Source organism: Phycodurus eques, chromosome 13, assembly GCF_024500275.1.
Source record: "Phycodurus eques isolate BA_2022a chromosome 13, UOR_Pequ_1.1, whole genome shotgun sequence".
NCBI lineage: Eukaryota > Metazoa > Chordata > Actinopteri > Syngnathiformes > Syngnathidae > Phycodurus > Phycodurus eques.
In genome coordinates this window covers 4,512,938-4,535,557 of record NC_084537.1, presented here as the reverse complement: position 1 = coordinate 4,535,557, position 22,620 = coordinate 4,512,938, and the positions used below count along the sequence as shown (strand labels likewise).

The 22,620-nt window shown below is 41.7% G+C and overlaps 1 protein-coding gene across 3 annotated transcripts in view; it reads right to left on the bottom strand.

The window, feature by feature from the left end:
- The window catches only part of dip2cb (disco-interacting protein 2 homolog Cb), a 109,448-nt gene extending 95,355 nt beyond the window's left edge, over positions 1-14,093 (bottom strand). For all 3 annotated transcript variants that reach the window (XR_009769634.1, XM_061693254.1, XM_061693255.1), the window contains exon 1: positions 13,893-14,093. Coding sequence is in view for 2 of the 3 variants with exons in the window: in XM_061693254.1 (XP_061549238.1) it covers positions 13,893-13,974 (82 nt within the window). In the remaining variant the exon portion in view is untranslated. The remainder of the gene's footprint in view (positions 1-13,892) is intronic.
- Between the last annotated feature and the right edge of the window lie 8,527 nt (positions 14,094-22,620).

The following is a 22,620-nucleotide window of genomic DNA, read 5'->3' as shown; positions in this document are numbered from 1 at the left end:
AGGAGAAGCTTCATCATGCAACAAATGACCCAAAACACAACAAAGGTCTTCATCAGCGGGAAAAATGTGGAAGGTCTTAGACTGGCCAAGTCAATCAACCTTAACCCAATACAGCATGCATTTTACCTCCTGAAGAGGAGACTGAAGGGAGAACCACCCCCCCAGAAACAAACAAGAACTGAAAGAGGTTGCAGTAAAGGCCTGGAAAAGCATTTCAAACTATGAATGCAACAGTCTGGTGAAGTCAGTGGGTTGCAGGCTTGGTGCAGTTACTGCAAGTAAGGGTTATGCCACCAAATATAAAATTGTATCCATTTTAAGTTAATCATGTCTAATACTTTTGCTCACTTGAAAAGTGGGTGGCTTCAAACAAAAGGTGTACTGTCCTGAGTTATTTAACAGATCTAGATGTAAATACCATGAAATAAAAGCTGGAATTATGAGGTTTTGTCTTATATTTATCTTTTGATCTGAAACCCAAATGTTTTCAGTATACAACAAAAACAAAGGAATTGACCATGCCGTTCCAATACTTTTGGAGGGGACTGTAGGTGTTAGCATTATCCATGTGTGAGAGGGCTGTGCATTCATTGCACCTTCTGTTCACTTGTTTGCCCTGAATCTCTCTGAATGTTTGGTGATTATCTGCTTCGTGTATACTGTACAGGGTGCAGATTTGGCCTTCTAGCGTTGTGACCTTAGCATGGAGACAGAAGCAGTTGTCACAGGCCGGTGGGGAGGTGAGTGGAGCTATTGACTACAGATGGGTTTGAGGAAGAAGACTCGGAGACTTGCTTCTGTAGGGCTTGAAGCTGCTGAGAGAGGTCAGCACGTGAGAGGCAATCTTGTTGAGCCGGGTAGCTGAGGAGTGAAAAATGGCTGTGGCCAGTAACACGCTTTGCTGGGTGAGGATGAGTCGTAAGCCCGCGGTGAAGCAAAGGGACAAAGAGACGAAGAGACACGGACTCCTCAAATGGAGTCCACGGCATAGAGTAGAGAATATGAGAGGTCTACTATGTGGCGGTGAGTAGAGATCGATAACTCGACTGGCTGGCTAGCTAGCGGAAACCAGTCGACAGTAATTATTAGCACAGGGAGCACAGGTATAGTATGACAGACTTGGAACTAGACTTACCGACCTGGCCCAAGTCGGTAAGAATTTCGTTGATATGATCCAGGGATTGGAGTTTGGGGGGGGGGCGCATAGACCGCGACTATGTTGGTCGATGTGACTTCTCCTGGCAGATAAATTGGTCCACACTACAACAAAAGATACTTGTTGTCCGGACAACAGCAAATGTCCTTAATTGTTGTCTAAGTGGACCATCTGTTGTTCTCACACACACACACACACACACACACACACACACACGACTCCACCATATGTCTTAACTGGACTCGCTTGTTCTGTCTGCTCTGAAGCTGTCATGTCCTGCTGGCCAATGGCGGAGTCTTTGAATGAAATAATACACCCAAGTCTCCATTATTGTCATCACACCGTAATCCAGCCAATGAGTGGTAATCAAAAGTCAGAGCTCAACCATGTTATTGTTGAGTGACCGAGAGTTGGCGAGGAAGAGACTTGGAAAAGGCAGTTTGAAAGGGTTAGCATTTATCCTAGCTTTTACCCCAAACCCTCTTTCCCCACTTTTGTTTTCGATGGCACCGTTGTCAACACCACCTCAGCGCGGGGATGGTGAAGGAGAGAGCTCCCCAAATCTGCGTATCTCTGACGGAATAAAACCCCAGCTCCCTTCGCCGAGTGAATGGATGCCCGCAAGCAGTTCAGATCTGCTGTACTGCAAGTGGTTCCACTCAGGAGACTGGGGGTAAAAACACAGAAACAAAAGAGATGCTTAAACTACTCTTAACTCTGCTGCAACTCAGAGTGCTGGGTTAACGCGACTGCTTGCACCGACATCTTAGTTAAATATGTGCGTGTGTGTGTGCACGGATCTGTATGGCATGTGTGCGAGTTTGTGCATGTGTTGGTTTGTGTGTGCACGCGTGTGTTTATGTCTGTGAGCGTGTGTATTTGGACAAATGTGTGTGCGGGCTTTTACCGTTGTTACTATTTTATTGCTTTTATTCCATTACTCTCTCTTTCTCTCAATAGGTTTATTTTTGTTTTTTTGAGGACGATATATTTCCCCAAAAACATCACGACAAACAATCGTATATTTTTTTTATGCAACTGATAGTTATATTAGAGCATTATAATGCAATTACATCCTTTTTAAGAACAATTAACTGGAAGAATATATTGAACATTGGCATCGTAAGGTAGAACAATAAATATCTCTTATAAAAACTATGAAGAAAACACACTAGCTCTGTTCACAAAAATTATTCTTGAAAAAACATTTGGCACATATCAGATTAACCACATTAACGCCTTAACAGGCAATAAATATAGTGCCAATGCAGTTTCCAGTTGGTTAAGAAAAAGTGCAAAGCATAGTAACATTAATAACAGCACAAGTAGATCAAAGCAACCTGTTTTGATTCAAGATTTGAACTACTTTTCAAGTCTGCTGCCTTTCTTTAAACGGTTCTTTGTCACCATTCAATCGCTACATCTCTTACACTCGTGAGGAACACTGTACTGTATATAATGTCAGCATACATGTGCCATATACACGTTTGTATTTAAATGGGTGGGACGGTTGTGTTTGGATTGGATTGTCACTTGGAGGTTTTAAATTGCGTTGTCTTTGTTGCGACTTCATGCAAAATTAGACCTATCAGCTCGTTAGTGTTGGCGAGATGGCTGTGTTCATCTGCCTTGAATCCAAAATGTTCCAACATCGTCAAGGAGGGTTAGGCTTTGGAACTAATTCCATTTATACCGCTCAACTTTCTATAACTGTGCAGCTACCAGCTCGCTATCAGAAAACCTAGCTTTGAGGACGCGATTGCCCTCATTTGAAAAGCATGCGCACACGACCAATCAGCGGGAGGGCCCTTCGCTATTTCTGAATGGTTTAGAGACCAGATGGGTTTCATGCCTACACTTTCAAGTCGTGAGATTTTTTTTTTCTTCCTCAAATGGCTGGCCGTACAGGTGGACACTTCTCTCTCTCTCTCTCTCTCTTTTGTTTCAGTCTTGTCAAAAACATTCATACGCCGGATTTCCACCACCACGCCGGACTACTAATCCATAGCATTGTGTCCTCAGACGTAGATTGATTTTACTTTATGCGTCCCTGCTCATTTTTGTGCGTCTCAGACACGGGACGCACATCAAACGAGGTCCCCGAACAGAATCAGGATCATCTTTATTTGCCAAAATATCAAAAACAATATTTTTCTCCAATAGTTGGAGCAGCTCGAGTACGACAACAGGCAGCCACTGTGACAAAATATACTTTTAGGACATAAAAACTCATTGAGCAAGGAAAGGTTACCAGTAATGTGGTAATGCTGATACAATGACATTTGTGGAAATGAAGCAGAGTCCTCAAGCAATTTAGAGCAGTTTGAAGTGACTAATAGTGCGATAGTCTGGTGCAGTGACAATTGTGCACATGGTGCAGATAGTTCTCAAGCACATGAGTGGCCAGAATTGGTTAACAACAGATATGCAAAGAGTGCAGAGTGACGACATTACTACAGTGAGTGCACGAATAATGTAGTAGTGTCTAAACAGAGATGTCCACAATTGGCAGTATCTTACAATGGAACTGTTCAAAGGTCAGAGGACAAAGATTTTAATTTTTTTCTTGATAACTGTAGAACCCCTTTACGAACCACATCTGCGATTTCGAAGTGATTATATAGCAGATATACAGCAGTTAAATCGATAAATATGATGCAGAATCCGCCTTCTGCTTTTTGCATCCAGCGCCTTCCGGTCTTCGTCTCTTTCCGGCGCTGTGACCTCACACGATCCAAACAGCCTGTTCATTCGGCGTTCTGTGCTATTGTTCCATGCTGTTGCTCCCGTCCTTGTATATTTGTTGTCTAATGATTAAACGATGTCACAATGGTTTATTGTGTGGCATTTGGCTGTACAAATGGTTCAGGCAGTGGCAAGAGTTTGTTGGGGGCTTTCCAAGTGAAAAAGGAATACGTGACCAGTGGATAGAGAAAGTCACTCGACAGGTGAAGAATCGTGGTCAGCTACGGGTGCCTAGCAAGCATTCCAAACTGTGGTGATCACTTCGAACCGGCGTGTTTTGAGAAAGACTTTGCAGAAAGCATTGGATACAGAGGTAGAGGCGGAAACCACTCACGAGTCATTGCTGTTCAAGTCCAAGTCTTTTAACATATCGTCAAGCTGAGTCATCAAATTCATGACTCGAATTTGGTCATCGAGTCATCAAATTCATGACTCGAGTCTGACTTGAGTCCAAGTCATGTGACACCTCTGTCCACACCTCTGGTATTAAGTGAATTACACAGTGATCAGACGAGCCCGAAGCTGCACAGAAAATAGCACGGTACGAGTTCTTCAGTGTGGTGTAGCAGTGGTTGAGAATGTTACCTTCCCTAGTGGGACAGTCAATGTGCTATTTAGGGAGTTTTGCTTAAAGGCGAATGTTCAAATAAAAGTAAAGCCTTTGTTGTTGTTGTTTTTTTATTAACTTGTTTTGTCTACGGACAAACTTCTTGTTCACAGTCACATATTTTGCGAATATCATATCTCAAGTCACTGTCAATCGAAACTATGGTATGGCATGGTCATGCTGTACCTCCTCAGAAATGGTGCTACCAACTGAAAAAGTCGGTCGCACCAGTGCTACTAGTGCAAAAGTTAGTGGAGAGCCCTGTTTAAGTGTCTGTGTGTGAAACACATGTCCATTGTACTAGCATGATATCTGCAAGTGGCTACATTTTGAGTCAAGTACTGTCAGTGAAAATAAATTATTGACAGTGGCAAAGTTTGTCAAACAAACTGTATTAAGATAATATTTGTGTTTCCTATCAAATTATCTTAATTTTCATTTTCAAGAAGAAAAAAATAAATTAATTAATTAATTAAAAAATTTTACAAAATCAGACGCGCGAGCGTTTACAGACTCCGAAAAACGACAGCTTGGACATGCAGCGTAGTCTTAAATTTTGACTGCCCAAACGTGGATATTCTAACCCACTTCTAACTTGACAAAACACCTTGCGGTAAATTGCAAATGTTTCTCTCTCGCTCTCGCAAACACGCACACGCACGCACACACACACAGAATCAATAAGTCTGGTCAGCAAACAGCTTCTTCATTAAGTCATTTAAGTGAATAAAGCAAATGTTTCTGTCGGGCCCAATGTATGTGTTGTTGGTTTTGGGGCAGTTTAAAATTTAAATAGTGCCGTGTGTGTGTGGATTCCCAGCTATTATTTTGTATTTATTTATTTATTTTAACTCAGAAGTTACGAGTTACTCAAGTAGTTTTTTGACAGATTACTTTCTTACTCTCACTCAAGTAAATATTTGGAGGACTACTTTTTACTTTTACTTGTCATATTTTTCATTTATTTGTACTTCTGTTTGAAATGGCCTCACTGAAAATATTTCAGGACAAGAACATAGTTTGCTGCTCAATGTGAATTGAATTGAAGAAATAAAACAGTTGATTATCTCAAAAAAGACAAACAATTGGTCATTAATTTTAAGTGAAATGGCTTATTTTTTCATGTGTATTCATAATAGCTTTTTAACCAAGCAAAAATAGAATTCATCTGAATACCCAAATATTCGCTAAAAACCTTGGTAGGATACTCGAATACTAAAATATTCGACAGCTGCATCCCTACACTACAGGGAATAAAAACTTCAAATATACTAGACTTTTCATTTTGGGGAATAAAAAAATTCTAATATACTAGACTTTTCATTTTGGCGTCATAGGGCCAAATCATTGGTCATGGATTATGTCACACCAAAAGGAGTTCCTGTGTAAATATGTCGGGCCGGATCTGGGAAATCAACCACTATAGCAAATCGGGCCAATAATGGGTGCTAAAATCTTGTAGTCTGATCCAGTCACAAGGTGTACACAGCAGTGTGTGTTGTTTACATTTAACTAATGCACTCAAATAAAGAAATAATAATGCATATTATGTTAAAACTTGTAAACTTACAGATTGATTAAAAACAAATGAAGTGTTGGGGATGTGCTATACGTACTACATTCAGTATAACGGCATGAAAAGAAATGATTTGAACTTCATGTCTGGCTGGACACTTACCTGCTCAATACGACAGTGATTTTAAAGGTCCCATATTTTAGCTATTTAAACCTCCATAGACTGACTCTCTAGCATAGACATAGTATAAAAGTGTCACTTTCATTTTTAAAAAACACCTTGGTTTTGTCATACCAGTGTCCAGAAAAGGCCACTGTGACAGCTACTTCTGTTTGACCCAGTTTTGTATCCGCTTTGTCCATATTTGGCTAAGGCCACCACCTTAACTCTGATTGGTTGCCTCCGTGAAGAAGACCCACTTGTGAGAGCACACGTATGTTACGTTGACAGCGCTGGCTCGGGAGCGGAGAGGTAGACGGAGATCTTGGCTCGTGGCGTAGATAAGTTCGAGAAATTCCAATGACCCGATTTACAAGCCTCTCGGCAGAGGAACGTCTTAGGCTCAGGAATGCGTGGACAATTCTAATTCATATTTCACGTTCACCGGGGCACCATAAGCCAATACTGTATTAAATACTAGAAAAGATTGGTTTGGCAAAATACGGGACGTTTAAATAGAGGCAGACTTTACACAAATACTGTATCTAAGTATTCTTCTGTGCTCTGTTGAGCATAGTTTATTTTCTACTGAAGCTATTATAAACTGTCCAAAAAAATACATAGCGGGAAAAAGGAAAATGTGTGATAGTTTTCACGATACGAGTATGTTATCCTGTATTTTTCCCACATCGCAACGTGTCGCGGGATTACAATAAAAATGCCGCCATTTTTTTCCCAATTTTGGGCAGTCGTAACACACACACACTCACACACATACAAGCAAACGTGCGCACTAACACTCACTCACACACACTTTCATGCTTGCACTTACGCACACACACACACGCACACGCAAACGCATGCATACTCATACAATCACTCACACACACACACACACACGCGCAAACACACAAACCCACTTCCCATGGTGCTTCCTGCCTGCTTCAAAGATGACATCACCTCTTGGACAAAAGCAACATGGCAGGCAAAAAGTGGCAGAGGCAGGTTGTCATACACTGTTAGTGGTGATTGGTCGCAAAAAGATGCCACCATATTGTGAAGACATGATGGTGTATTTGAGTATGTGTGTGTTTGAGTGAGTGTGTGTTATATTATTTTAAAAATGTGTGTGTGTGTTAGTGTGCATGTTTGTTTGTTTGTGAGGACATGAAATGTGTGTGAGTGTGCGTTTGTGTGTTCGGGGTGCGCTGTGTGTGTGCGTGTTTGTGTACGTGTGCGTGCATTAGTGTGCTTGTGACTGTGTGAGTTTGTTCGTGTATGTGTGTGCGCATGTTTATTAGTGTGCTTGTGTGTCTTCTACATAGAGGTAACCAATCAGAGGAAAGGCGGCAGTCTTAGCCAAATATGGACAAAGCAGATACAAAACTGGGTCAAATAGATGTAGCTGTCAGAGTGGCTTTTTATGGACACTCGTATGACAAAACCAAGGTGTTTTTTTTTTAAATGAAATTGACACTTTTATACTAAGTCCATGTCTTCTTCTTTTCCTTTCGGCTTGTCCCGTTAGTGGTCGCCACAGCGCATCATCCTTTTCCATATAAGCCCATCTCCTGCATTTTGCTCTCTTAACACCAACTGCCCTCATGTCGTCCCTCACTACATCCACCAACCTTCTCTTTGGTCGTCCTCTAGCTCTCTTGCTTGGCAGCTCCATCCTCATCATCCTTCTACCAATATACTCACTCTCCCCCTCTGGATGTGTGTGAAACCATCAAAGTCTGCTCTCTCTAGCTTTGTCTCCAAAACTCTGATGAGTTCATTTCTAATTTCATCCAACCTGGTCGCTCCTACAGAGCACCTCAACATCTTAAATTTCCGCTACCTCCAGCTCGGCTCACAATGTCATCTGCGAACATCATGGTCAACGGGGATTCCAGTCTAATCTCGTCTGTCAGCCTATCCATCACCACTGCAAACAGGAAAGGGCTCAGGGCGGATCCCTGATGCAGTCCCACCTCCACCTTAAATTCATCTGTCACACCTACAGCACACCTCACCACTGTTCTGCTGCCCTCAAACGCCCTGTACTATTCTAACATGCCACTGGCACTCCAGACTTCCGCATGCAGTACCAGTTCCTCTCCATGTACTGTCATAGGCTTTGCATCTACAAAGACACCATGCAACTCCTTCTGACCTTTTCTGTACTTCATCAACACATTCAAGGCAAATAATGCATCCGTTTTACTCTTTTTAGGCATGAAACCATACTGTTCTCCCAAATACTCATTTCTGTCCTGAGTCTAGCCTCCACTACTCTTTCACTGTGTGGCTCATCAACTTTATTCCTCTATAGTTCCCACAGCTCTGAACATCACCCTTGTTCTTAAAAAATGGGCACCAGCACACTTTTCCTCCATTCCTCAGGCATCTTCTCACCCGACTAGAATTTTGTTGAACAACCTGGTCAAAAACTCCACAGCAACCTCTCCTCGATGCTACCATATCTCCGCAGCTATGTCATCAGGACCAACTGCCTTTCCATTTTTCATCCTCTTTAATGCCTTTCTAACTTCCCCCTTACTAATCATTGCCACTTCCTGGTCCACCACACTTGCCTCTTCTACTCTCCCTTCTCTCTCATTTTCCTCATTCATCAACTCCTCGAAGTATTCTTTCCAGCTATCCAGCACACTACTGGCACCAGTCAACACATTTCCATCTCCATCCAAAATCGCTGTTTTTGATCTGTAAGTCATTCTACTCGAAGTGTGAGTTCGCTTCATTCATACTCGCAGGTGTCTACATTCCTCCTAAAGCTAAAATTAATGCCGCACTGCTAACGCTCACTGAACAAGTAAACGAACTTGAAAGAAAGCACCCAAATTCACCCCTCATTATTATTGGGTACTTCAACAAAGCTAAACTCAACCACAAACTCCCTAAATACAGGCAACACACTGACTGGCCTACAAGGGAAAACAACATTCGAAATCACTGCTATACCGTGCTAAATTACGCATACTGTGCTATCCTCCGCGCAGCTCTGGCCTCATCTGATCACTGCTTAATTCGCTTAATACCAACATACCGGCACAAACTTAAATGTGTGAAGCTAGACTTCACAAAGTTAGACTGTTTAGACTGCACAAATTGGAATGTCTTTGAAACTTCAACTGGCAGCCTAGATGAACATACGGACTATGTCACATCCTATATCAGTTTCTGTGAAGATGTGTGTGTACCAACAAAGACATTTTGCTCGTTCAAAAACAACAAGCTGTGGTTCACTGCCAAACTTCAGCAAGTTTGCCAGGCTAAAGAGGACACCTATCGAAGTGGTGATGGAGCCCTGTATAATGGCGCTAGAAACCAGCTGACTAAATAAATTAACATCACAGAGAAATTATGCAGAAAAGATGGAAAAACAGTTCACCGCTAACGACTCCAAGTCAGTCTGGCGAGGATTACAATCGTTAACCAACTACAAGCGACCATCCCCCCAAGCAGAGAGCAATAAAGGACTGGCTGACGACTTGAACACCTTCTACTGAAGATTTGACACTTTCCCACCCCACACCCACCCTGCCGCACCACCGACCACCATCACACCTCTGACTCCCCCTCCTGCGTTGACCATCCACGAAGAGGATGTGAGACGCAAAAGATCACAAAAGATCAACAAAGCCGCAGGCCCAGGCGTGTCCCCATCCTGCCTGAAAGTCTGCACAGACCAGCTCACGCCAGTCTTCACAGCAATCTTCAATAGAGCTCTGGAATTGTGTGAAGCTCTATCCTGTTTTAAACACTCCAGCATCATCCCAGTCCACAAGAAACCTGCAATCTTGCGTTTGAATGACTATTGGCCTGTCACCCTGACATCTGTGGTCATGATGTCCTTTGAACGCCTCTGGAGCTGCTGAGGCAGTCCTACACAGCAGTCATTGAATCGGTTCTGTGTTCAACCATCACAGTCTGGTTTGGTGGTGCCACAAAGGAGGACAAAATCAGCCTGTAACAGACAGTCAGGACTGCTGAAAAAAATATTGGTGCCCCTCCTACCCACTCTTGAGGGCTTTCACGCTGCCAGGACCAAAACAAGGGCACACAAAATCCTCTTGGACCCTCCACATCCTGGTCACCACCTATTCCAGCTCCTTCCCTCAGGTAGTCGCTATCGAACAATGCAAACTAAAACTAGCAGACATTCCAACTTCTTCCCTTTTGCCATTAACTTCTTAAACGGTTAACTTACAATTCCATTGTAACATGCTGCCAATCTTGTCTTGAGTTTCTTGTCACATCTCTTTCGGGCCAATTACACATTCTTTCTGCACTCACTGTAGTAGTCTCACCACTCTGCACTATTTGCATTTCTGTTGTTGACCAATACTGGCCACTCATGTGCTTGAGAAGTATCTGCACCATTGCACAATTGACACTGTTGCAGATTATCACACTACTAGTCACTTTAAACTGCTTCAATTTCTTGAAGTCTCTGCGCCATTTGCACAATTGTCAAAGAAAATAATTATTATAATAATAATAATAATAATAATTGTATCTGCATTACCGGTAACCTTTCATTGTACACCGACTCTCCGTACTGTGTTTTTATGTCTCAAAAGTATTTTCTGTCAAATGGCTGTCCGTTGTCGTACAAGAGCGGCTCCAACTTCCGGAGACAAATTCCTTGTGTGTTTTGACATACTTGGGAAATAAAGATGATTCTGATTACATCAAACACATAAGTCGTACGCTCAGGCTAATAAAATCGTCATCATCAGACTTAAGCTAATGTTCACGTTTACAGCTTTAAGTAAAGTAGCTCACTGTTGTTGAACCTAATATTAGCTGCTAGGTTACAGAGAAGAAAGGCCCTCTTTGGCAAGAATGTTATTAGCCACAACGTACTTCCTTGATAAATCCTCGTGTATCACTGTCATAATGCCATGAAAGGCAAGTTCTGTCTAGCAGGATGTGCATTACATTCCTCTTTAGTATTTTGGGTGAAATGCTCAAATTTCCGGGCTCCGTTGCTAACGCCAGTTAGCCATACTTCTTTTGGGTACGTCACGGCCAGAGGTGGGTAGAGTAGCCAAATATACTCAAGTAAGAGTACTGTTACTTTACTAATAATACTTCAGTAATTTGTAACATCTGGATATTTTTTCTCTTTTTTTTTTTTTTTAAATAAAATCAGAGCATGATCAAATAAAAAAATAATAATATGCGTGAGTCGACACAGATCTGCCACCATTTAAATTTTTAACTGCCCAAAAACCAACAACACATGCATTGGGCCCTACAGAAACATTATTTGCTTTATTCGCTTAAATGACTTCATGAAGAAGCTGTTTGCTGACCAGACATAGCGGTGTTTTCTCAAATTAGAAGGGGGCTGAAATATCCAGATTTGGGCAGTCACAATTAAAGAGCTGCATGACAAAGCTGTTGTTTTTTGGTCTGTAAACACACTCATGCGGCTGTTTTGTTTTGGGGGTTTTTTTCCCCCCCAAAATGAGTCATTTTGATTGGCTCGCAAAGGCTACGTGTGCGGTCATGTGACTGCCTTGTGTCGTCGGATTGGTGAATTGGAGTCAAATGACAGTTTTCACGTTTGATTGGCGCAAAGGGCCGCCCTATGCGGAAGTCGAAGATGGAGTCTAAAAATAGACACGCGCACACATGAATGGATAAATAAAAGTAGCGAACAGCATGTCAATCATTATAACAGAGTAAAAGTATCGATCCTTCTTCACATAAATACTCAAGTAAAAGTAAAGTGCATTTAAAGTACTCTGACATGTACAGTTTATCAAAATTGTTACTTGAGTAAATGTAACGGAGTAAATGTAGCGAGCGCATTCCTACCCAACTCTGCTCACGGCCCACCTGTATTACCACTATTGTGCGCGTGCGTCATCAGAAAGACCCGGCTCGCCACTACTGCACGTGCACCACGGCCAGAAGGCAGAACGGATAAGCAGCAAATGACAACATCGACTATTAAATGAATTGTCAACAATTTTGATTGTCGAAGTAATCGTCACTAGCTGACTCATCTTGGCAGCCCTAGTGTGAGGGTCAATCGGGTGCGAGTCGCCGACTGCAATTTGTTCGCCACGTTCCAGCCCAGTCGCATTTGGCCGTGCTGCTCAGTGTGCGGCGGGCCTAAGTCGACAACATAACAAAACATGTCAGCTGATGATGCTCAGAATGAAATATTGTAGTCTCTCATTTTTCGCAGGGGGGGTTATGGAATGGATAGACTAAATTCCGCAAAGTAGCGACTACATATTTTATTATTTATAGATATTTTAAAGCTTTATGCATGATGTCCCGATCCAACTTTTTCCACTTCCGATCCGCTACCAATATTGCAGCCTTCAGTTTTGGCCGATACCTGTCAGATTTCAGCAATACTCATACATAATTTACTTATTTTGTAGTATGGAATGTTGGAAAAGGATTGCTCAAGTGATATTACTCAAATAGAGAATCATAATCCCCGACAGTATGTATGAGGAAAAACTGGGTTACATAAAGTAACTGTTGTGCACATCTTCACCTCTGAGGGGCAGTGTGGTGCATGTAATGAGATACATACTTGCAGTAACAAAGAAATAAGACGTCATATATTGTCATTATAACTCGTTTACTCCTTGCTAGTATGTTAGCACAATAGCAACCTGTTGTGATCACGTGGGCGCTGCATGCCGTTCGGGCGCTGCTGGATAGAAGTGCTGGAACGGAACATGAAATTTACTGCTTGTGTAAGAGTGAGAAAATCAAAGTCTGATCTGATCCTTGTTTTTTTTTTTTGTTAACATCAGACCGTTTTCCGATCTCAAAGATCGGATTAGGACACCCCTAGATCATACCAATACAAAACATAGCATGCATGTGAGGTGCAGGTATTATTTTTGTCCACTCATGGTCACCATATTCATGTTCTGCAATGTAGTATCTGTGAATGTGCATGGCTTTAAAAGGCGGGGCCTGGCCTGGTGAGTGACTTGGGGATCAGCGAATGAGAGTGTAGAGTTGGTTGTCACTGGCTCAGAAGAGCAGCTGGCTGTTAACTGTCGAACTGTTTGCCAGTCTGGCCATGCAGCTAGTGTATAAATGTGTTTATCTTGTTAGCGTTTGTTCAACAAAAGCGACTGAAATTGCACTGGCATCTGTGTCTATCTTTGCCCACCTGTGGAGGGATTCAAATTTGCTAACGAAATTGTATTTTAGTGTAGACACATTCCCCTTTTTTTTTCCCCCTTCTTCTTTGAAGTGTGAAATGATACCAAACTTTTGGACAGTCTCTGCAGTCGTTAAAAAAAAAAAAAAAAAAAACCTCTGCAATATAAAATGTGATATGTACGATTTTTAAAATCAGCGATAAGGTGAGACCGCAAAAAGTGAAACGCGATATGGCGAGGGAAGACTGAAAGAGTCTTGACACTTGAAAGAGTCTTTTTAGACGAATCGTGGTTTTGTTGTGGTTTTCGCTGCATTCAAGCACTGCGTCCTGACATTGGAGTTATTTCATTGTATGCATGAGAACATCTTCATCGACGCAAAAACATTATGTTAAAAAAAAAAAAAAAATCCCCCCAAAAAAATCCTTTCACACAACTTCCAACTTTTCCCCGCTTCAACTCCGGACAAGCCCGTCCGAGCACACAGTAAAGCGCCAGAGAACTGAGCCGAGCTGTTGAGGCCAATTGGAACCAGCAAATCGTGCCACTCACCTTCAGATAACTCCAACTCCAGCTCGGCCAGTTTGGCCCGAACCTCCACGGGTATCGGAACCAACGGGTCCCTGTCCGCCATTCCGCCGTCGTCAGGCACCTCGAATCTCCCTTTTTCCGCGTCTTCTTCTTCTTTTTCCTTATCCACGTCAAGTCCCTTCGAAAAGATCCCAAATTGGAAAAAAAAAAAAAAAAAAAAAAAATACAAATCCGAATCGGGACGTTGCCGTCGGCGTGGGTTTGCTTCTCGTCTCTGTCTCCTGGAGCCGTCAAAGCCAACTATATGTAACCCAGCTGCTTCTGGTGGTTTGCCTGTCAAAGTAATAGAATATTCCCTTCAATTACACCCCTCCGGACGTGGGGTTGAACTGAGCAAGGCTTTTAATTTGAAACTAAGATCCTGCATTTTCCGGGTTTCTCTCCACTAATTACCGTTAGCCTTACATAAAAGGTTAAAAACGCGTATTTTTCTGCCCTTAAAATGCTTTAAATGTAAATCTACCTACTCCGCTATATTTAAATAACACTAAAATACATCAAAGGTATAACATAATACAATTAGAGATGGAGAACACAATAGTTTTAAAGTGATTTTAATTAATAAGGTAACAAATAAAGCCCCGCTTGAGTATCTTAAAAGTTAAATATTTAATTAAAATACTCTTTGGTTACTGTTGCAAAAATGGACCGAATCTAATGTAATGTAAATAGACAGTTTAGTATCTGGCTCTACCTGGTGGCCATCAAAGGAAAAGACAGTGACAGTGCCAAATCAAAGTGTGAAAATATATGGCCAGCGGGCCACATACTACCCGCTCCCGTCCTTTAATCCGGCCCAATTTGATCTGAGTGAGGTTATGTTAACCCCGTCATCCGTTAGTGATGTGAAAGGGTTTGGGTTCGTATTAGTTATTAGTTTTCTTTTTCTTCATCTCGCATCATTTTTACTGGGGGGAAAAAAGATTGTTTCTCAATAACTCAATACTTTTTTTCTTGTAAGGTTACATTTTTCGCCGCCACAGTGAGCGACTTGTTAGCCCATCTGCTTCACAGTTTTGAGGACACAGGTTCAAATCCCCGGCCTCGCCTGTGTGGAGTTTGCATGTTCTCCCTGTGCCTGCGTGGGTTTTCTCCGGGTACTCCGGTTTTCCTCCTTCATCTTAAAAACATGTATGGTAGGTTAATTGAGGACTCTAAATTGTCCATAGGTGTGAATGTGAGTGAGAGTAGTTGTTTGTTTCTATGTGCCCTGCGATTGGCTGGCGACCAGTTCAGGGTATACGCCCAAAGATGGCTGGGATAGGCTCCAGCACACCTCATGCCACGCGAATGAATAGTTCTTCTTTGTGTGGGAGCGATGGTTCTGGTAGAGATCCTTTAGATACTTGGGGATATGTTGGACAAACAGGCCACAGTATTGTCCGTATTGTCATTAAACAATTTAAAGGGATTGGGAAAAAAAAAAAAAAAAGATTAAATGAGTTCATCAATTGTGGTGTATGCAGAAGTTACATTATTGATAATGAAATAAAAAAATAATTATATGAATAAACTTCTACAGTATATATTCACATGTATTCATAATTTATCGAAGTCAATAATCAACTGATTTATGAAAGAAAATGGTGAATTTTTAAAAATTGGATTCGTTAAATAACTGTCAATCAATAGTACAGTAATTTAAATGACGAAGAGAATGAATTATTTCATTATTAAAATAAACAATGCCACCAGAAAGTACTCACACCCCTGCATGTTTTCAACATTTTGTGTTACAAATCTATTCTTAAACTGATTTGAGTATAGATTTTTTTGTTTTTAATTGGTTTTAAAGTCTACATAATATATCCCATAATGACAATGTAAAAACATATTTTCAGACATTTGCGTAAATTGATAAAAAATGTAAACATTCGAACATAATCGGTACAAAACTGTAAGTATTCGCACCTTTGCTATGACACTCAAACTTAAGCTCAGGTGCATCTGATTTCCACTGATCATCCTCGAGATGCTTCCAACAAATTGAATGAAGTCCACCTGTGGTAAATTCAGTTGATTGAACATCATTCGGAATGGTACATATCTGTCTATATAAGGTCTGATAGTTGGCAGTGCATATCCGAGCGGAAACCAAGCAATGAAGTCTAAGGAAATTGTCTGCAGACAGAAGGTCCCGAAAAGCACTGTGTTCTCGATTATTTGGAACCGCCATAGTGGTGGGCAAGTGAAGCCTCACGACGCACTGAGGCTTTCCTAACAATTGTGCCGAAACAGATTCAAAGCTTTCAAGGCTTCAGTGACGGTGACATCTGGTGGACAACTGAAGCCATAGCAACCTCAAAAGAGCACGACTGAAGCACTCGATCTCGAAGCACTGGCACTGTTTCCCATCCATCCATCCATTATCTGAGCCGCTTGTCCTCGCAAGGGTCGCGGGAGCGCCGGAGCCTATCCCAGGTATCATCGGGCAGGAGGCGGGGTACACCCTGAACTGGTTGCCAGCCAATCGCAGGCCACTTATAGCCAAACAACCATTCGCACTCACAGTCACACCTACGGGCAATTTAGAGTCTCCAATTAATGCATGTTTTTGGGATGTGGGAGGAAACCGGAGTGCCCGGAGAGAAACCCACGCAGGCACGGGAAGAATATGCAAACTCCACACAGGCGGGGCCGGGGATTGAACCCCGCTCCTCAGAACTGTGAGGCATTTCGAATCACTCCGCTTCAGTAAGAGTGACACAAGTACCAAAGCCTCGGTATCATTTGCCCATCACTAAACCACCAGGACCCTTCCTAGATCTGGCTGTCCGACCAAGCTGATTAACCAGGGAAGAAGGGCCTTAGTCAAAGAGGTGTACAAGAGGCCGATGGTCACTAAGGCGGAGCTCCAGTATTCCCTTGCGGAGATAGAACAATCCAGAAGGTCGACCATTGCTAGCGCACTCCACCAATCAGGCCTCTATGGTAGAGTGGCCACATGGCAGCCCGTTTGGAGTTTTCCAAAAGGCACGTTAAGGATTCTCAGACCTGCAGAAACAAAATCCTCTGGTCTGATGAAACCAAAATGGAACTTATTGGCCTGAATTGCAAGCGTTATATCTGGAGAAGAAGAGGCCCTGCTCATCACCTGGCTAACACCGTCCCGACTGTGAAGCATGGTGGTGGCAGCATCATGCTGTGGGTCTGTTTTTCTGCTTCAGGAACTGTGCGACTAGTACGCATAGAGGGTAAGATGACCGCTGCCAAATATAGAGAAATTCTTGAAGAGAACTTCCTCCAGAGTGCTCTGGAACTTGATGCACCTTCCCACCCGACAATGACCCAAAGCACACAGCCAAGATGACAAAGGAGTGACTTCAGGAGCAGCCTGTGAATGTCCTTGAGTGGGGCAGCCAGACCTCGGACTTGAATTCAATCGAACATCTCTGGAAAGACCTAAAAATGGCTGTCCACCGACGCTGCCCATCCAACCTGACCTTGAGAGGATCTGCAGAGAAGACTGGGAGAAAATGCCCCAAAACAGGTGTGCCAAGCTCGTACAGTAATACCCAAGAAGACTTGAGGCTGTGATTGCTTCCAAAGGTGCTTCAACAAAACATTAAGCCAAGGGTGTGAATACTTATGTCCCTATTGTTTTGTTTACATTTTCAATAAATTTGCACAACTGTCTGAAAATGTTTTTACTTTGTCATTAAGGGATATTTTATGTTGATTTTTTTTTTTTCTCTCAAATCCGCTTTAGAATAAAACTGTAAAATTGCAAAATATGGAAAAATTGAAGGGGTGTGAATACTTTCTGGTGGCACTGTACATACATACAGTGCTGTGAAAAAGTGTTTGGGCCCTTCCTGATTTCTTGTTTTTGCATGTTTGTCACACTTGAACGTTTCCCATCAGCCAAATTAAAATATTAAAGACAACACAAGTCAATACAAAATGCCGTTTTTAAATGTTCTTTATTATTAAGGGGTGGGGGTGGGGGGGATCCAAACCTACATGGCCCTGTGTGGGGAAATAAGTGATTGCCCACCCTGTTAAACTTAACTGTGGTTTATCATACCAGAGTTCAATTTCTCTCGCCAGACCCAGTCCTGATACTGCCACAGCTGTTCTCAATCAAGAAATCGCTTAACTAGGACCTGCCGGACAAAGTGAAGTAGACCAAAAGACCCTCAAAAGCTGGAAATGCCGAGATATAAAGACATTCAGGAACAAATGAGGAAGACAGTAACAAGGAATGGAGAGAAGAGGAGGAAGCAGGCCCGAGGAGCGACAGGGCGCCCCCAGCAGCAGCCAGAGCGGGGGGCCCAGGCGGGTGCCCGCCGGCACCGCCCCAGCACCCACGGAACATGGGCGAGTCACCATCGCACCACCATTACTCCCCAGGAGGTCACCCCAGTGGTCTCCCCCCACCCCCGAGTTCAGGAAGGAGTGAAAAAAGTCCCGCCCCCACAGACTCCGGAACAGAAAACACAGGGACAAGAGGAGAAGATCCCCACAGCATGCATGTGTCTTTTCGCCATGCAAACCGATCTAAAATGTGTGAGAATAAAAATAAATAAATAGAATAATAACAAAACAACAACAACCTTGACAACAAAGAATATAGAATTCCATTGTTTACTTTCACACTTATGAAAATAGTCTTGCTATCGTCAAATGGCAGATGGCACCCTACTCAGGCAAAGGAATCAAGAGTCTAGATTTAGCATGTTGAGGAAAGGTGACCAGCTAGTTACGTATATGTGTAATTGATTTTTTCGTTCTGCTGATATTTTTTCTAACGCAAGATATTCTCTGATGAGATTTAGCCACTGATTGATGTTCATAGCTTGTTCGTTTTTCCAGTTTAATAGAATTGTTTTCTTTGCGGTAGCTAACGCGACAAGTAATGATTGTGAATATTTATTCGGGAGGTCAATTATGCTTAAGTCGCCAAGTATGCACAATCTTGGGGAAAGTGGAATCCTGCAGTTTAAAATACACAAGTTTTTGTATAACCGAAGACCAAAAGCATTGAATTGGTATACATTCCCAAATAGCATGACCTGGCCTAGTCTAAGTCCTGACCCTAACCCTATTGAGATACTGTGGCATGACCTTAAAAAGGCGGTTATTACAATTCTTCAGAGACGAGTGGGCCAGCATTCCTCCACAGTAGCTGAGACTCATTGCAAGTTATCGCAAACGCTTGATAGCAGTTGTTGTTGCTAAGGGTGGCCCAACCACTTATTAGGTTTTGGGGGCAATCATTTTACCACACAGGGCCATGTAGGTTTGGATTTTTTTTCTGCCTTAATAATAAAGAGCTTCATTTAAAAATTGCATTTGGTGTTTACTTGCGTTGACTTTGATTCATATTTAAATTAGTTTGACGATGGGAAACATTTAAGTGTGACAAAGATGCAAAAAAATAAACCAGGAAGGGGGGAAACTCACACCACTGTATTTTATAGACATTTAATATTTTATTAATTTTTGCACTTTTTTGTAATTTCATAAAATTGCAAAATAAACAATTTTAAATATTTTGACACATTTTAACCATTAGTATATTCATTATAATTACATTCATTGACAAATGAGAATTCATTTAATTCAAACAAACTTTCATATTTCTACATACATTTACAGTAACTTGTTTACCTCATCTACAAATGATCTGTCGCATATATTTATTTTAGAAATCAAATGGAACCCTCAAACCCTGGCCCTGCCCTAGTCGCATTCTTTTATTTACTTTTACTATACTCATAATCCCTTTACTCATAATTCCCTTTAGACAAAAATACTACATTTCAAGGAAGCAAACACCAAAAACACAAAATGGGATGTTTGAATGAATTAATGCTTGGAAATCAGTGTGATATGTGAATCAAGTGCAATTTTCTTTAAAACTTCTTTAGAGAAACATTTTGAACGCCTTATTTGTCATAGTAAGACAAATATCAATTTTAGAGTTTATAAATGTAAATAAACGACAAAAATAAACATCTCAACAGTGCCTAAATGTTTATTTTTCAGTAAGCTACAATTATTTCCTCCAAATGAGACAAGTTGAACATCCTGACACAAGAGTAACTTAAATTATCTCTAAGCCAACCACGCGTTTTGATTCCAGTCTCACGCTAAAGAGAAAAAAAAAAAAAAAAAAAAAAAAAAGTCAAATTGTAACAAAAAACAACCACAAAAGACAAAGAAAAAGATGGTTAAAGGTGTCTTTAGGCGAGCCCTGACGCAGAGTCCACGATTGTCCACAGCTGTTAGCGTAGCCTGTAGGTTAGGGCTAATGAGTGTAACCACAGTGAGTAGATACAACTTGAGTCTTGTGCATTCCTCAGGTTTTACACAAAAACAGAAAAAGAATTTCTCAGTTGTGACCATCAGGGGATAATGGAACTCACAAAACGAGCCAAACAGTGAGGACGAGCAGTATGAATGGCTGGGGCGCAGTCCAATTGCAGTGATGGTGGCCATCTTTGTGGCAGGGGCGGCTCTGTTTGTTTGCGCACGTGCGCCCGTCCAGAGTCCGACAGAGGTCAGCCCAGCGATGATGAGAGACAGCCGAATGGAAGGCTATTTACATACTAGTGCATCTTGCGGTCAGTTTTTTTTATTATTATGAATGTTTTTTTTTTAAAAGAAGCTTGCGCCAGAGTGACTCGCATGAAAAGGTAAAAACCAGAGCAAAAATAACAGCTATGTTCCTACATGAACAAACATTGAGGCAGGATCAACATTTCAGGAGCCAAACGTAGCCGTGAGCTAACAAGCAGAAAGCTAACGAGAAGGATGCACCAGTTAACCTGCGCTTCAAATGTGCTTTACGCGTCACAACCTCACCAGCGTACACATCAGATGCACAAACACACAAAAAAAAACAACAACAAAAAACAGGAAGAGGATGATTACAGTAGCAAAAATAACGCAGATCCTGTGCGGTATTGCAGATGTGCTTAGCTTAGCATCAAGATTGAAGAGGGTTTGCCATTTGTAAAGCTGTTAAAGAGTGAGACAATGCTCAGCAAAATAAATTGTTAGTCAGTGTTTGTCAATGCACATTTAACACCATTTTTACCTTTCTGTCTTTATGTTAAGCTAAGCTAGGCTAAGTACATCCACAAGTTTGGTAGTGATCAATCAAGCACGAGAGAAAGTTTGTTTCCCAGAAAGAAGACCTAAGAAAAAAAAAAAGCCGTTGAGGAAGTTGTGATCTTTTGCACTGATGAGTGTTTGCTTTGTTTCTTTTTTTTTTTAGTGGAGTCATCAACATGTAAACAAGACAAAAAAGCCACCCATGTGTTGATGGAATGAAACCAACTAGAACAAAACACAAAAAATGTACAAAGAGTTCATCAAACTCCACACACACAAATCAAATTAGAAAAGAAAAAGTTCCAAAAGCACAAGTCTTTTTGTTGTTGTTTAAATCCTACATCCAGCTCGTTAGCAACATTAATAGATTTTTTTTTTTAGGTACCTCTTATATGTTTTTTTTGTTTCAATCTGAGTATTTACAATTGTACAAGCAAAGCACACACCTCAAAGTGCATAATATTTAATACAGTATCAACTCTGTTTGCATTTACACGGTTTCACTTTCACCCGCCCAAAACAACCTGAATGCAAACTATTCTCTTTTTTTGTACGATACAAAAAAAGGGCAAAAGGAAAAAAAAAATAAAAAAAAAAGACACTGATAGATTTGCACTCTGCCTTACGTCAGTAAATATTCTCTCTTCTTTATTAGCCATAGGGGAGGGACAAATACACTCTACGCTCGTCTGGTATAAAAGTTAAGGCAAAGTCACTTTTCAAGTTCAAATAAAATTCAAGTTTCTCAAACACTGGATGGAAATCTTTTGCGTGATTTTGCGTGGAGACGAAGCCTGCTGCTGCTACTTTCCCTCTCGCTTAAAAACAAACAAGAAAACAAGGAATAAACAGCACAGCTTCATAAATGTCTTCTCCCGTCAACCGCAAAGAAAAAAATCCCAAAAGAATTCAACCATCCAAGTGCATCTCAGTCCTTAAAAAAGGGAAGGGGAAAGAGAGAGAGGAGGGGGGGAGGAAAAAAAAAAAAAAATAAAAAAAAAAATAAAAAAAAAAAAAATCACATTTCCCTCTCTTGCTGGGATTACCCACAATGCTTCAGGCGGCAGGAAGACGCGTTTGTGGTGTTTGGACTTGGACACGCTTGCTTATTATGTACATTTGAAGCAAACATGCAGCGCGTGTGCAAGGCCAAAATGGCTGCTACAGGGCGCTCAGTTTCCCCTCACGAGAAGCATTGGGTGGGCACTCTGGCTCAGCTCCACATCTCTGCTACTTCCACCAAAAAAAGTCATCTAGCACCATCTACTTTCAACTCAAAAGCACAGCAGCCACCCAACCACCACAGGAATGACCAAATATGGTCATCATCGAGGGGGAAAAGATTGGCTGATGTGACTCAAAACACGTAAAAATGTTACATCATACTCAGGAACCCGACATGGATGCTTTGTGTTTGTGTTTTGTTTTTTAAGTCGCACACGCTTCTCGTATCTTGCAAGTGCAACTTGGTAGGTCGAGCCCACGTCTTCCGTTATATCTACTTCCACGCCTTTCGTAAACTGCGAGCACAACTTTAGTAAGTCGCACCCATGTCTTTCGTAGCTCGCATCCACGTTTTCCGTTAACTCCTTCCGCAAACTTTGGAGAGCGCAAGCGACACTCGTTA